The 17,231-nt window shown below is 32.7% G+C and overlaps 1 protein-coding gene across 6 annotated transcripts in view; it reads left to right on the top strand.

Annotated features, from left to right (window-relative positions):
- spin (lysolipid transporter protein spinster) overlaps window positions 1-12,934 on the top strand; it is a 55,616-nt gene extending 42,682 nt beyond the window's left edge. The window contains exons 3-10 of one of the 6 annotated variants that reach the window (XM_088262897.1): window positions 599-750; window positions 1,118-1,318; window positions 1,983-2,120; window positions 4,750-5,011; window positions 6,426-6,524; window positions 9,002-9,239; window positions 9,904-9,958; window positions 11,014-12,407. In XM_088262897.1, the coding sequence (XP_088119023.1) occupies window positions 599-750; window positions 1,118-1,318; window positions 1,983-2,120; window positions 4,750-5,011; window positions 6,426-6,524; window positions 9,002-9,239; window positions 9,904-9,923 (1,110 nt within the window). In that variant the 3' untranslated portion in view covers window positions 9,924-9,958; window positions 11,014-12,407. Of the gene's footprint in view, window positions 1-598; window positions 751-1,117; window positions 1,319-1,982; window positions 2,121-4,033; window positions 4,296-4,749; window positions 5,012-6,425; window positions 6,525-9,001; window positions 9,240-9,903; window positions 9,959-11,013 lie in introns of all 6 variants that reach the window. The other 5 variants (XM_088262896.1, XM_088262894.1, XM_088262893.1 and 2 more) reach the window with 5 other exon arrangements.
- Window positions 12,935-17,231: the final 4,297 nt, after the last annotated feature.

Raw genomic sequence — 17,231 nt, 5'->3', positions numbered from 1 at the left:
TACACAGATGGCTCTAGTGAACTCACATGAACAGTATAATGAGATTAATGATATAATATGTAGGAGTTCCAAAAATTTGGATTAGTGTGGTTGTCAATCATGGGTAGAATGGTGAATGTTACACGTGTGTAAAGTGAATTGACTAGCCTTTGATGGTCATAAGCCCTGCAAATGCTCAGACTTCCATATTCTTCTTCATTTATGTTGAATTGTCAAAAATGTACAAATTTGTTGATTTCAAAATTTGGTGTATCCGCAGTGTAATGTTCAGCACGCTTGGCTACCGTGCTGTAGGTCCCAGGTTCGATTCCCAGGGGGAGGGTCAAATAAATACAAGTTATTTTTAACTCTAATATTTATTTAATATTACCCTGGACTGGTGTCTGAAGCGGAGGGCCGATCACCTTTCTTTCGTGTGTTAATGATCAAGATAATGCTGCGTTTATATGATGCAGTGCTCTATACACCATTGGGTCCGGATAAGGGTTTGAAGAAGAAAAAATTGGTGTAGTATTCTAGTATTAGTTGGAAAATCAGCAATATATGTTCGGCACTTTTTCTCCTCCAACAATTTTTATATATTGACGTGTTTTTGCAGAATTTCTGGTGGTTCGTTTTCTTCCGAGCGTTGGTCGGGGTCGGAGAAGCATCGTATTCGACCATTGCCCCGACAATTATCAGCGATCTATTTGTGAAAGACATGCGCTCCAAGATGCTGGCCGTGTTTTACTTTGCCATTCCTGTCGGAAGGTGAGAACTACTTTATATGTAATGCACATTTATTTCTTAAAAATATTAATAGATCTAGCCAAACAATGAATTGTGTGCGGAATGGGTAAATGATCAACAGTTAATTCTATGAAAATTGTAAAATAGTTAATATTTTTTTTAAAAATCTCTCTTTGTGTGTATATTAGGTTAAAATGGATAAAAACAATAAAAAATGTATGTAAAAAGAACTCCACCGACAATACACACCAGGTAGCTTGGTGGGTCTCTGCAAAAAAAAAAGTATTTTTCACATTTACCTTCCCTATTCTTACTATCCTACCTGCAGACAAGCATCTAAAATAGACGCTGTGCGGGTTAGTCCTTTAATAAAATATTTGTGTTGCAGCGGTCTGGGCTACATCGTGGGGTCGGAGACGGCCAAGGCCCTGGGGAGCTGGCAGTGGGGGCTGCGCGTGACGCCCGTGCTGGGCGGCGTGGCCGTGCTGCTGATGATGCTCGTCATGAGGGACCCTGAGAGGGGCGAGGCCGAGGGCTCGCACGCCAGGCCGGGCTCCTACAAGGACGACATTGTAGCGCTCGCCAAAAAGTAAGACACATCACTTAACACCACCCCTGTTTACGCAGTTTTGCTTCTTCTTCTGCGATCTCAAACCCGTGGATTGGTCAGCAACAAATGACATCTCCTTCAACATTGGGGTCTATGTGAAACGCTATAACGGCGTTTTTATAGCGCGGTTCAGTCATTCACCCAGGAACAGAAAAATGCATTCTTTTACTCGGGGTTTCCCTAATATTTATTTAAGTGTACAGTGTGGCGACTACAATCAGTTTATATCATTTTGGTCGTGTGTAAGATATGTGCATTCCTAATAAGTTCATATATGTGCTACAATACTGTTTTGTTGTTTGAAAGTTAGTTTTTGTATATAAAATCATGATAATTGAACCCTGCATACAAAAATGGCATTCATTCTGCAGATACTAGACGAAAATAGTTGTTTTATTTTACTGTACCATTGTCATTTTTGTTTGGAAAATAGACCCGACGCCATTTTACTGGCGCAGATTACCTGCGTTTAGCGTGGTGTTACTGTATTTCAATATTTCAGCAGCCGAATTTTGCTACGCAAATACGCAAAGTCCGTATCTATTCTTAAAATTTGAAAACTACAGTTAAAAATTGCTCATTTTTGGTACAAATTTCAGAGAGGAAAAAAACACATCTTAATATTTCGTATGAATTTTTCTAGCCGCTCCTTCATGCTATCAACGGCTGGCTTTACGTGCGTGGCCTTTGTAGCGGGAGCTCTCTCTTGGTGGGGACCGCACTTCATATTCCTCGGACTCAAATTGCAACCTGAGAACACGGGAACCGTCAACTTTAGCGAGTAAGTTGCATACACGACCATACGACAAAATACAATCCCCATATTAATCTCAAAATCAAATGTGGCAGCCTTTCTTTCGTAGACGTAATTTAATGTTTACTACCAAATAATTGGTAGCGAAATTCATAAATGCTGATCAAGTATTTTTCTGGGTTATTACGCCGCATTTTATCCGTACTGCTCTTATGATGCCATGATGTAATGCGACACAATTTCAAGAAGTGTGGATGAAACATGGCAAACCTGTGAAAAATGCAATCTGAAATTAGTCGCCTTTTACTAATGTTATCCTGGACTGCAAGTATGGAAAGTGATAAGTAATGTGTCATTAAGTGTATGTTAAAAAGTTTTATTTTTCTTATATTTGAAAAAAAAAATGTCAATTTCCCGTAAATATTTTGCAGGCTTAATTATCACTTAATTATTTTGTCTGCCTCCGTAGTGTAATGGTCAGCACGCTGGGCTACCGTTCTGGAGGATCCGGGTTCGATTCCCAGGGGGGTTAAAATAAATATAAGTGATTTTTTCACTGTAATATTTATTTAATATTACCCTGGACTGGTACCTGAAGCGGAGGGCTGATCACCTTTCCTTCATGTGTAAACGATCAAGATAACACTGCGTTTATATGACGCAGTGCCCTATGCACCATTGGGGTGCGGATAAGGGTTTTATTATTAATTATCACTAGAACCACCGACATGTAATATAACATGACATTAAATACCTAGAAACAAATGATGGTGATTGTTTCAAAATATACTAATTATTACATGCAAAAACGATGATCAATTTTCAAAAATATTTAATTGTATAAATATGAAGCTGAAAGTTCTGATGATAATTTGATTAGTCAATATGAGCACTTTGCGTTCTAGTGAAAATAGTAAATTGATGAAAGGTCTCTTCTAGCGACACCTTTTATGTATACATATATGGTGAAAACATTGTTACATTACTAATTTACAATTTTGTCCGTCAACATTGTTACATCTTAATGTTTAACTGATTTTAACTCTGCAAAGAGTTAAATTTTTGATTGCCTTTATACTCAAATTTTGTTTGGTTTGTGCATATCGCCAACTCATTACTTTTAACTGTTTGTTCATAATCCGATTATATTGAAAAGTAAAAAAAGGAATATTTGAGAAATAAGGCTATATGTTCCTGTTCTTGCCACCATACCAACGGCACTTATGCAATACGACAAACCATGCTTGCCGCCTCTATGGCGGCACTCCAGTGCTAAGGGTAAAATATACAACATATATCGACACAATACTTATCAATACCAATAGTGTTTGTGATAGATCCCCTGGTCAACTTCTTTGCTGTCATACTGTGTGCTAATAGATTCATTTACCCGAGGCATGCTCCGACCCGATAATTAACAGTGAATTCAGCAAAGTCATTAACACATTTCGGACGGGTGTTTTTTAACACATGTGGACCGCTGGCGACGGGATTTGATAATTATATACATTATAGTTAAGACCTTTACAAAGAGATTGGTATATAATATTCATAAAAAAAACATTTGATAATTAAAACTCTACTAAGTTGTATTTTATTGTTAAAAAAACACATAAACTGAAAAAAACACATTAGTTTGAAAATGCCATAACTAAGCGAAACAATTGTCACAAAATAAATTTTTATGATATTTTTTTAACAATAAAATACAACTAAGTAGACTCAAAAAATCAGTGTTTGATTTAACATTTAATACATAAATCAAAATGCAGTTCTACAAATTAAACGCCAAGTCTATAAATAAAGAAATACCTTTCCCGTCCGAAGTGTGTTAACACGCAGGAAAAATAAAAATAGAATAAGATCTGGAGTATATGTAGTGTGTTGTGAGACCAAAGTTGTACGGAGGATTACTGAAGGTGAATACTTGTTTCCGGTAGCGTGTCCTACAAGTTTGGGTTGGTCTCGATGGCGGCCGGCATCATCGGGGTCCCTCTGGGGTCGCTGGCGGCCCAGAGGCTCCGGCCGCGCCACCCCGACTGCGACCCGCTCATCTGCGGCTTTGGCCTCATCGCCTCCGCCCCCATAGTCTACCTGGCCATCGCCATTGCATCCAGCCACGCCAAGTGGTGCTTGACTTTTGTGTTTTTCGGAGAGGTGTTCCTCAACCTCACGTGGTCTCTCGTTGCCGACATGCTGCTGGTGAGACTCCAACGGAATCGGAACGGCTTCCACAGTCGTTCAAACGAAACATATCCAAATATTTATATGTCTATTGTCCTAGTTTTGATTTGAGAGAATAATTTCTTATTTACGAGGGGGGGCCTGCATGGTGTAATTTTTTTTTTACGTTTTACTCATTTTTTAATCATTATTCGATCATTACCCTTAACTGCATGACCCGCTTAGCAATTTTAACATGATTTTTATTCCATTCATGTAGTTTTTTTTTTACAACTTACGTTTCTTGTTTTGTTTATTGTGTCGCAAATATTCCATCATCGTTCCCCCTTTCATTCCAGATTCCTCCGTATGTATGTAGGTCTCGATAAAGGTTAATATCTCGCCGTACACAATTTCCTGTACCGAAATTGGAATGATGAGAGTATTTCCTGAAGATTAATACCTTTCGTTTTGTTCTCCCTTTGCGATGTAGCGTCTCGTTTACTTTCGGAGTGATAGCGATGTTGGCTGGGCTGATCGGAGTTCCCTTGGGCACGGAAATGGGAGAGATGTTGATAAAGAAATACCCCAACATCCACCCCATAATATGCGGATCGGGATTGATTGTCAGCGCCGGTTTCATCCTGTTGGCTCTCTTTGCCGTGGAAACGCAAACCGTAACTCCCTTAGTTCTGATGTTCTTTGGCCAGTTAGCACTCAATATGAATTGGGCCATTGTAGCCGATATGTTATTGGTAAGAATCCATCGCTCTCTTTACATGTTTTCTCACATCTCTTTTCATTCTATGTGTGCTTCGTTCACTGTTTTATTTCTGTTACTAACCTTGGCTTTTTTGTTTGCTATGCGACGAGCTTACTAGCTCCCGGTACGCTCTAGACGTAGAGAATTTTCCTCTGTAAGAAACGTAAATATTTGGAAACGTATACAAAAAACATATCTACCATTTTTGTGATGGCACTTCCACATATTTATTTTTCTAAACTGGCAAATTCTCATCATCTGGAAGCGAATCACTAACTGCAATGTGTAATTATAATAAGTATTGCATGCATTTTTTTTCAATTCAAACATTTCTATCCAAAAAAATTCAAGTTTGATTACATATTTTTCTATTGTAATATTAAAAATGAATTAATCAAGAAATCACGCTTCATGCTTATCATTTTTAATATAGTTACAATATTTATTATTGCTTTCAATTAAATGATATGTAGATTAAAATAGGATATAATATTATTTAGATTATATTTTATATGTTTCCGTACTTTTTTATTATATTTTCATCTGTTTGCTCGCCTGCTTTTGGTATACACAATTTTCGTCATAAAAACAAAATACAACTCATTATTTTTCATTTCCAATTTTCTTATAAAATTGTATTATGCAAAGCCATCTAGAGTAATTATTCTCTCTTATCAGTTCTACGATTCTATGATGTATATTATCAATTTGCTAAAATTAATTGCATGAATTAAATAAAAAGAACATTGATTGATGTTGCAAGCATTGTTTTGCTGCTAGTGACATCTTTGGAATGTTAATAACAACTGTTGCAAGCTTTTCCGTTTTTTCCATATTCTTCCTTTTATTTTTAAATTTATTTCATAGATGGCTCTTAAAAATATGTATTTATTCAAATTAATTTTTTTGTATTGATTTTAATTAATACATTTAAAAATATATATTTATTTGAAATGATGAGCTTTAGAAAATGTGTATTTGTTTTTCATTTAACATTCTTCACTGTACAAAATCAAATCATTCTGTATACTGTGTTGATCGCTACTAAACTTTTTTTTCCTAAATGCTTAATTATGTAGTAACAACATATATTGTACTTTAATTACTTATCATGAATAATATCCTTTTTCTAGTCTTAAAATGGATTTTTTTTAAATTAGTCTTTGTAATATCTGAGTAATTTATTACATATAAAAATATTGAATAATTTGATTTTTAAATTTATGAAGTGGTTTAAAAAAAATATTGTATGTAATGTAAAGTTCAAAACAATGAGTTTTTTTTCTACCATTAAAAAAATCGTATTTCAATTCGCCGCTTAAAAGGTTTAACAAATTCGAATTGTGTTTTAAAATTTACTGTTTTATATATACATGTTTAAAAATTAAATTTTGTTTTTTTTTTAGTATGTTGTTATTCCAACAAGAAGGTCTACAGCTGAAGCATTCCAAATATTAGTATCCCACGCCTTTGGAGATGCGGGCAGTCCATATTTAGTCGGAGTGGTAAGCTATTGCTTTTCAATATTACATATTTAAATTTATTTATTTCCGATTACTGATTACTTTTTTTTTTACAAGGCGGTTTTCTTAAGAAATATTATTTATCATAAATATTTTTTTATTGTTCTGATAGGTGTATATCTGTCTATTGATTTGGCAGTTAATTTGTGGTAATTACTTTCCATTTTTAATTTACATTTTGCTTGGTAATTATACCAATATTTCTTAAAATCTATTGTGACAGGTGTTTCGATGCATTTCGCATCATTTACTTCACATATGGCATTTGTGAAGCAAATGATATAGAATGAAAAGCTTCGAAACACATGTCATAATGGATTTTAAGAAATAGCGGTATTTATCGAGTAAAACTTAAATAAAAAAGGTGCATATTTCTTAGTACTCCTTAATGATTATTTTTTGTCTAGGAATAATTAGTTAATCTATTTAAAAAATGCGTTTGGGTGCCATGCGAATGGGTTTTTATTCCCACGGAGGTCAAAATAAATTTGACTGATTTTTAACTGTAATATGGACCTGGACTGGTACCTGAAGTGCAAGATACAAGATAGATCATCTTGCATTACTGTAATTAAAAATTAAGTTTTCAATTCAATTTCAGTTAAGGCAGTGTCGATCTGACTTACTCGAAATTTGCTGTGTTTATCATTAAGAAGATGAGAATTGCAGTCAATCTTATACTACAGTATCTACTCAATGAATTAGGGCCACCCATTATTTTTATGAATACTCTGAAATCCTTTGGATTATTATATTTATTTTACATAAATACTTTAAGTTTTCTATTGACATCTAATATCATGTATATTACCTTCAATAATATGTAAAATATACCTGGATTATTTAAGCCTTTACAAAATTTTAAACCCTTTTTCTGAGAAAGGTCCCTAATTAGCCCAGGTAGACAGATAGTTGAAAGTTCAAAAAATAGTCCTATCTCATTTATTAGTGAAGTTTCTTGAGTTCTGGTTGTTGTTTTGTTTAGAGAGGTTATATAGTTATCGTGTCTTGTGAAAAAAAAATAATTTTTAATTTTAGTTCGTAAAGTATAAAAAAAATTTGTAAACACAAGTGTTTTTTTTGAAAAGGACAAAATGGGAAAAAGTAAAGACATTTCTGAGGAAAAAAAGTCTAGTGTTATAGTGCTACTGAAATTAGGAATACTATCTAATAGAGAAATTTCAAAAAAAGAAAACGTTTCTCGTCAAACAGTGGACAGAATTTCAAAATCAATAAAAAATCAGTCACCCGCCACCAGCAATCGGCGAAAGAACTGTCGTAGGATTAGAAAAACAACACCGAGGACTGATCGAAAAATCTTTCAAAGTGCCTTAGAAAACCGTAGTGCATCAGCAAAAACATTAAAAATAAAATTGGAAGAAGAGGGTATAAATATATCGGTATCAACACTGAGGCGACGTCTTTACGAAGTAAATCTGAAATGCAGGCGCCCTGTAAAAGTACCAAAATTGACACCACGAATGAAAGCGGATCGATTAAAATGGGCCAGGCTACATCGAAATTACTCGGTAGATGATTGGAAAAAGGTATTTATTTAAATTGAATTTTCAACATATCATTTTAGTAAATAAACTTATATATTTGAATTAAACTTAAATTTTCATTATTTTTCAGGTCATCTTTAGTGATGAGTGCCGGTTAGAAGCCGTGACAGAGAGCCGTCGATTCGTCAGGAAAACACCAATGGAACGTTACAATGAGGCCTGTGCGGTAAAAGTTATCAAACACCCCCCTGCAACAATGATATGGTCATGTATTATTAACAATTTACCTGGGCCGTTGTTTTTCGTGGAAGGAACAATAAACCAAAATTCCTATAATCAGGTCCTCGAACGAATTTCATTGCCCTTCTACCATACACTCGACCCAACAGAAGGTCCATACACCTTGCAGGATGGGGCACCTTGCCACCGGGCTAAATCAATAATAAAAATTTTGTCTAACAAAAATCTGCCTTTGCTCCCCTGGCCTGGAAATTCTCCGGACCTTAATCCTATAGAAAACGTATGGAGCATGTTAAAAAATAAGGTATACTCATTTCCAAATCCGACAGTAGACTGTCTAAAAAAAAATATTCAAAAAATTTGATCAGAAGACGAAGAAATAAAAAACATGATAAAACAGTGCATTTTAAGTATGCCAAAAAGAATTGAGGCAGTTATTTCTGCCAAAGATGGAAATACTAAATACTAACTATATTTATATGAAAATATATGCATAATTTAAGCGTAATAAAGTGTTCATGTGTAAATAAAATTCAATGTTGTTTTATTCAAGGTTTTCTCTGAGTTATTCCTGTTTGAATTGAGAAATTGCGCGAAATTCTGCGTGGCCCTAATTCATTGAGTAGATACTGTATTATCATATTTAGACTATTTATGATAATGTCGAAGTCTGTTTTTTTATTTGTTTCTAAATTGTTTTTTATTATTTTACAGATTTCGGAGGCATTGAAAATTTATTTACTGCCATCGAACTCGGTCACACTGAGGAGTCTACCCGTGGACAATAGTACAATCATCAAACAAGTCTACGAAGACGACAGAGTCAAATTTAAAGCCCTACAATATGCTCTGTTCACTACTAGCTTTGTAGAACTGTTGGGAGGGGCGTTATTCCTAGTGACTGCATTTTTTATTGTAAAGGATAAATTAAGAGTTGAGAGAGAAATCTCAGGTAAATACTATTTATTTTCCTACTAAAAATAGTTATTTGGCATGTTTTAATTTACACACTTAGTAATAAATTATTTTTATTTCGATGTGGCATTTCCGTTTTCATTTACACCGAAATTGAGACATTATTTTTTGTTATTAACACACTTCGGACGGGAAAGGTATTTTTACCCTTTCAGTGGAGTAATGCTTAAGGACGGGAAGGGTATTTTTACCTTTATTTCAAGGCAGAAAAGAAAAAATTCACCAACGTTTTTATATAAATATTATATATCAATCTCTTTGCTAGGGTCTTAACTATATGTACATAATTATCAAATCCCATCGCCAGCGGTCCGCAGGTGTAAAAAATACCCGTCTGAAATGTGTAAAAATACCATCATTATCAAGTTTGCTAATTTTTGTCACTGGTTTTCATGATTTTTTTAATAACAAATGGATATTTTCAGTTACCTTACATGTTTGTTTTTTTTTCCGATTCTGATTAAATAATATGCTATTATGGCAAAAATAATAATAAACATTATGCTATTATGGCAAAAAAAGTTTCAAAATGCATAAATTCAATTTTAAAAGAGATATTCCGATATTCAGCGTCAGTTTGTGTGTGTCCCCGTTGTGAAGTGATACAAGCATTTTAGTGAAAAGGTTATTTTTTGTTTCAGCGTATTCTAAAATAGTTTGATCCTATAAATGTAAAAGGTCACCTATTCGGCTCTGGTGAGTGTAGACTAACCACTTATGGTATATAAACGTGATCGAGCATGTTACTGTACATGTGCATTAAATTATAATGTTAAATTTTCTTTGTATTTTCACACGGACATTCCATGTTTTTCTTAAAGTAATTGATGAGAATTTGAAGAATGATCTTCTTATGTCAATTAGTTTTGTTAATTCAATATCCAAATATAGTAAAACTTTTAACTAAGTAATAAAATCCTAAGTAATTATGAATAGTTACAAAATTTAACGGCCTAAATATCTTCAGTATTTTTACTATGTTTTATTGATATTTCAACATGATGAAGTTTATGAAGTTATGAAATGAAAGTACAATAAAATTGAAAATTATATTTACAAGTATTTCATAGTAAAATAATAATAATCGTTTTGGATGAATTATATTTCACTATTTTTGTAAAATACTACCTGACTGCTTTGTTAAAATATTTTATGACACATTGTTTATTCTTGGATAAAACAATAATAAAAGTCATATCAAAGGTTAGCACATACTAACAAAAGCCAACTAGTCGGCTTTTCGATGCAAACTGTAAACGAAAACACTGATTACTCGATTCCCTACTCATATACTGTATATAATTATGTATCACAATTACATAATTTACTATATCTATTTTAAATTTAGATTATTAGTTTTAAAGGGATATTTTCTATGAATATATGTATATATTTTTTTAATAAATGTGTACTACTCTGCCAACTTATTAATTTCAACTGATCAATTCATTGATTGAGATCTACCAAACTACCTTCAATATTAAATAATATGCCAGTAATAGTACCAGTGTATCGGTGTTCATGCTTTGCAACAATAATTTCTTTCTCTTTATACTATACTGTCATACGAACTTACATTTTGCTTATGTACACAAATTGAAAAATTAAAATTTTGAACAATTAAAGTACAATATATTCCTTGTCACGGAATTTCTCCCACATTTTGAAATTGTATAATCATATTTGTAAACTGCAAAATATTTATTAAGTTTATGTTACTAATGAATAAACTTTTCCTTTTTTTGTTTCAGAAGTTTCTGCACAACCAACGCATCATTTTGCAGAAGACATTGAGTCCAATCTAAACCATGTGACGTAGTGATTTGTGAAGCGAAAACTTATAAAACTTTTATTTCCAATTTTTCCCCCGAAGCGGCTATAAATGGCGTTCATTTCAACATCCTCTTAACTTTATAGCTCTTCATAGTGAAATAATCTTTCCTGTAAGAATGTTTAATGATTTAGTGTGTGGTGTGTGTTTCCTAGTAAAATATTTATATGAAAAAATGCTTTATGGCGAACAGGTGATTCTCAACAAATTTAGTACAGCAGGCTATCGATTTGCTAAGATGGATGGTAAATAAATTTCCCCGTTAATCTAAAATTAAAAATTATTTCCTTGCTATTCTGCTTAAAAATTTAATTTTTTAATAAAAATACCAAATAGTGAAATTTTTCCTATATGTCAGGACTATAACAATTGATGCACCTAATTGACCATCACAAAAACATCACATTAATTTTATTCTTATATTTTTTAACTTACTTTTTGATATACATTAAAATTCTAAATAGTCCATTTCCTGGACGATCACATCCCAGATTATCTAGTCTTACAGATGACACCGAAACCTTTTTATCGTAAACAATAGACCTTTATTAAATTAGCAACGATTAGATTGATCTCTTTTTAAAAAAAAAAAAATAAATTGTAAATTTGATATAACAAATATGTTTATGTATTGTGAATAGTAACAGACTACTTTTGTTATTGCAACTCCATCAATATTAAGATTCTATATGCACATAAATAATTTATAGAAAAATATTTTTCCGTTCTTTTACTTTTAAATTTATGTTATTGCAATGTTGATTGTATAATTTTTTTCTTCGAAAGACATGTATTTATCAGCAACTTATGCCTATGTATATTTTTATAATTTAGTGCAATCACAGAATATTTTCTGCTACTCCAAATAAGGTTATACGCATGATCTAAAAAAAATCATATACTTTGGAGCTATTCTTGGATTTTTCCAAAGTGAAGGGGATTTTTTGTAGACTATGCATATAAGTTTTTAATTTAAGCAGATCTATTAAAACTTTGCTTTACTTTGATGACACTTTGCCAGGAAAGGTATTTCAGTATTTTGCATCAATTTATCAGGTTTAGGAAAATGTACATTTCATAAACGATGGCGGCTTATTTGAAAAGCTTTAATGGAATCAATTATACATAATTAAGACCTTGTGTTTTGCATACATAGACATTTGCTGTTAGCAATTAAATTGAATTGAATTAAGCGCAATAGCAACATTGCCTGGTAATGAAAACATTGTTATTTATTCAAAAATCATATTGAACGGTACATTAGAGTACTCTAAAAATTATATCAACGCTGACTTTTGCTCGAATAAAAAAAAATTATTTAAATATTTTTTAAAACTTACATACATATTAGCATTTCTGAAAGTCTTTTTCTATGTCGAAATTTTATGACATGTCAATATAAAAAGCTGTGGGTGAATTTTTTTTCTTTTCTAAAATCTTTGTACGTTTTATATATTACATGTTCATATTTTTGGTAGTAGATTCGTGTACATTATGCCTGATTAATAAACTTGTAGGAGTGTTTGTGATTTTCCCAATCTAATATCGTACTAGTGTTGAAAGAAAATTTATCACAAAATATAAGTTCCATGTCTTAATTCAGAATTTGTATATTTTTAAATGAAGGCAGCTTTATATCAATGTATTTATCATCATCCCGAGAGTTTCCTGTAATGTTTTGTAAGTTTGAGTTATTGATATAAAAAAAGCTTTTAAGACTGATAATTCTAAGTTATTTATTGTTAAAAAAAATCACCGCAATTGTAATATTTATTGTATGTTTTATTATAAAAAAATGAAGATTGAAATGAATTAAAAGATAAATATTTTTGTATAAAAAATGTGTTTTATTAAATCACCTTAATTACACAAGATACAAGATTAAAAATATTATTTTTGTAACAATATACATAAACAGTATGACATGGACAACATTAATTATCTACAAAATATTTATTCTCTGCACATATTGTGACCTAATAATACACTCGTCAATAGCATATACATGCACGGCACTATCACATCACATCATCAGATGTTACATTTGGTGCGTTGACCATAACAATGACCACTTAATATCAATTTGATATAACTATTTTTTTGTTACACCTAAAAGCAAGAAACTAGCAAGTTTTGAAAATAGGTGCCTGAGGCGAATACAGGGTATAAAGTGGTATGACTTTGTCAGGAATAACGATGTGAGGAGAAGAACTCAACAGCCCCTCATACTGGAAGTCCTGAAGAGGAGAAGGTGGACATGGTTAGGACATGTCCTTAGAATGCCACCTGAGAGCATCAACCCCTCATGTCTCTTCTTCCGACCCCGAGGATTCCGGCGCCCCGGAAGGCCGCTGACGACCATTCACCGACCATACTCAGGGGAAATTCGAGACGCCGGACTGACCTGGGAGGAAGCCAAGGAGATGGCGCGTGACAAGAGTGACTTGGAGACGTCTCGTGTTGGCCATATGTTCCACCTAGGGAGCGAACATGGAAAGAAGAAGAAGAAAAATTCAATTACAATACATGTTTGCAGAGGCGTGCATTCTATATAGGCAGAAAAGCAGTGCTTACCCTGGATTACTCGCGTTCCATATAGAAACACGACCAGTGCCTACTATGCCTCATCCTTACCCAACCTACTGCCTACCCTCATTAAAAACTGTGTGCACGCCACTGCATGTTTGCGCAGTTGAAAAGCAGTATGTATTTGGATTCAACTAAATATGTAATCACGATAGGGTATTATTCTTGGGGGCAGTGTTACCAACTTCAATGAAGCAAAAATCCAATTGTAGGTTATTGGTAGATGAAAATCTCAAAGTATGTAATATGTATTAGGAAGAAAAAAAAGTCGTCAGACTCCAGTTGGGAAAAATCTTTAGATCTGGACCTTTTTTTTAGTAGATCTATAGAGACCGCCTCCATAGTATAGTGGTTAGCGCGCTAGGCTACCATGCTGGAGGTTCCAGGTTCGATTCCCAAGAGGGTCGAAATAAATATTAGTGATTTTTCAGTCTAACATTTATTTAATATGACACTGGACTGGTACCTTAAGCGGAAGGCTGATCACCTTTCCTTCGTGTATTTAACGATCAAGATAACACTGCTTCTATACGATGCAGTGCCCTATGCACCAATGGGGTGCGAATAAGGGTTAGAAGAAGGAATAGAGACCGCAACTAATTATTATTTTTTTTAAATACATAATGATGTCACTAAAATATAGGGTTTCTGTATTATTTGAAATATAGATAATTTGATTATTTTTCTTATTTCTTTACAGATTTCGATAACAATAGAACTAATTGTCTTGTGATTTTTTTTTAAATACCCTATTCATTCAGTTCCTAAAATAAAATAAAGTAAAAAAAAACCCTGAAATGATACTAAGCAGTCATTATAAATGCAACAATACCATACAATAAAAAACATTAAAATAGACATTAACATAACATCAAAATATTCCAAACAAAAACAACTTAATCATAAATAACACGAATTTTAAATTAATAATACAAATAGGCCTGGACATACCTACAATTTTCCAAGAGAAAATTGTAGAATTTTTAGTCTTATAATCATATGTATAACATTCCTATATATTGGATTGAGCATGATTCCACCAAATCATAAGGTTTTTTTGGTTTGTGTGAAACAGCATGACAGTTCTTTGCATTAATTAATGTGTTTTACTCTTGTTACAGGCTGAACATAAAGATCTTTCTTTTTAGTTATGTAGTAGTGAATAAAGTTTTTTTAAATGAAATATTTAGCAAATCGTCCATACAGCAATTTTGCAGCAGATCATATAATTTTTATTTATTTATTTATTTAACACTGTGTCTCCCAAAGAGACTATCTTTCTTATTAAGAGAGGGACTTTTAAGTTTAAAATGAGATTGAATTTTTAAACAATATATTATTTTAGCCTAATATTTTTGTAATAATTTTTGTTTCTGGTTGCTTGTTGCTACTGTAGTAACCTTTACCAGAAAGGGGAGATATAATGTAAGCTATAAAAACAAAAACGATAATATTAATACCATGATGTATTAATTTCTTATTCCTATAAAATTATTAAACTTTTTGTTTAAAATACAAGTAGTTACTCCACATTTTAATCACACAATTAACACATTGTCGGCGGGACACAGCATTTGCCGTTTTTCGCGGACTGTCGGTCAACTGCGGGACACGGCAAATGCCGTTTTTGTCGACTGTCGGTTATCGGCGGGAAACGGCAATATACGGGTTTGTTATCAGCGTGAAATAAAACGCGTTGAAGGGTAATCTGGTACCTGGGTGAGAGGCGACAGTCTGGTTACGTTATTTGAGATGCCTTGTCCGGATTGGCTAGTGTGTCGCTTGTAAAGGCACAGCCAGATATCTAGAGTTTTTATGCAATCTCAATCTCCAGTTTAGTTTGAGTCACTTCACGTATTGGATTATTTTTCATACCACTCGCACTGTTTTGTTTACTGTTTGGTATTTTATTATTTGAATATATAAGCATTGTATAGGGAATGATACCTCGGAGGGGAAGACTATTTTTTAGAATTTACAATGCTTCTAAAATTGTGAAATACGGAATACTTAATTAAAAATAATGATTATAATTTATTTTTGATGATCAAATGTCATTTATGATTTCTTTGAAAATTTCAATTGAAAATATTATTTGGTTTAGATATTGTGTCGATTTCAAGAAAGCGATATATTTTTGCGCTAATCGCGAAAAACGTCCGCTATAGGCTAGAGTTTATTGTTCGAAACGCCCGACTACAATGTGTTAATAAAACTTAAATCAACATTTTAACATCAAAACTGTTACAATAAATATAGGAATGGTTAACCATTAGGTACATGAAATCCTCGTGTCACGGTAGAATTAAAATAGTTACACACAAAAAAACAAACTACATAATATTATAGTAACATATTAATATGTTGCATATAATACTTAAAAAAAAACAGTAAAATATATGATAAGTGGTTATGTTTTTTAAACCCTTTCTGACTCCATATGGCACATTAAATAAAAATAATCTCTATTATGGTCATGGGTAACTTAATGAATTTTTAAAACTTAAATATATTGGAGAAATGTTTATATCACGTAAAATGAGTCCGTCATTTGTTTTTCACTAAACATCTCACTGGTTCCAGTGAGCCTTCTCATTTTGCAGCATACGACTATTTAAATGCAATAGGTGGTAAAAAAATCAGTCATAATTGTATTCCCAACTTTCTTAAGGTATAATAAAACAACAATTATAAAGTTCTTTCCACATAAATTTAATTTGACTAGTGACCGAGTTTCGTCGTAACCGACATCATCAGACTGGTGATGACATGGCCGGGTCGGTTACGACGAAACCCGATCACCGGTCAAATAAAATTTATGTAGAAAAAAAAATATACTTCTCTCACTCCTTATAAATAATAATATATAAAAAAATTGACAATTTTCAGTTGTGCATGTTTTCGGAACGCCCAGAAAATGTGCTATAACCCAGCAAAAGCGGCATATTTTTATCTTAATATCTACCTGCTACAGGGCAGAAAGTGTTGTTTTTTCATTTTGAAGAAAAGGTATTGTTTGTACACATTATACTAAATATTTTTCAAATGGAGAAAAAAACATTCAGGTTTTACCTAAAAAGATCTGTTGCACAGTAAAAAGTTCAATAAGTGGCTTGATATTTATAAAAACATTAAAAACGATCTCCTTAAATGTTTTTTGATATATGACGTTGTTGAAAGGAGTGAGCGACTTGTTCTTTTATTATACAATAAACCTCCCTATAATGTTGAAATAGGTACCGCATTATCGGAGGAAACGATATAGTGTTTTAATTTAAAAAAATTGTATTTGTACATTTTAATCAGAGGAAATGACTGAAATGAGTAATTCAAAATTAAAGTACAATTTAAAAACCTGAATCCCCTATAAAGTTCTCTTAGTTAACGTGGTTCCTATCTCAACGTTATAGGAGGGTTTACTGTATAAAATGCAGTTCCATCAAGAAATGTCAGTACAAAACTTATTTTTTGTGGTAACTGAAAACAACTTAACCTTTCCCTTCCGGTGCTAAAATAAAACACGAGTCCCGGTGTTGGGTAGTCACTCAATAA

This window comes from Brachycentrus maculatus, unplaced genomic scaffold (genome assembly GCF_059751285.1).
Source record: "Brachycentrus maculatus isolate JH-2025_06_01 unplaced genomic scaffold, ASM5975128v1 h1tg000190l, whole genome shotgun sequence".
NCBI lineage: Eukaryota > Metazoa > Arthropoda > Insecta > Trichoptera > Brachycentridae > Brachycentrus > Brachycentrus maculatus.
Note: the sequence above shows the minus strand (reverse complement) of the source record. Positions and strands in the feature narration are given on the sequence as shown.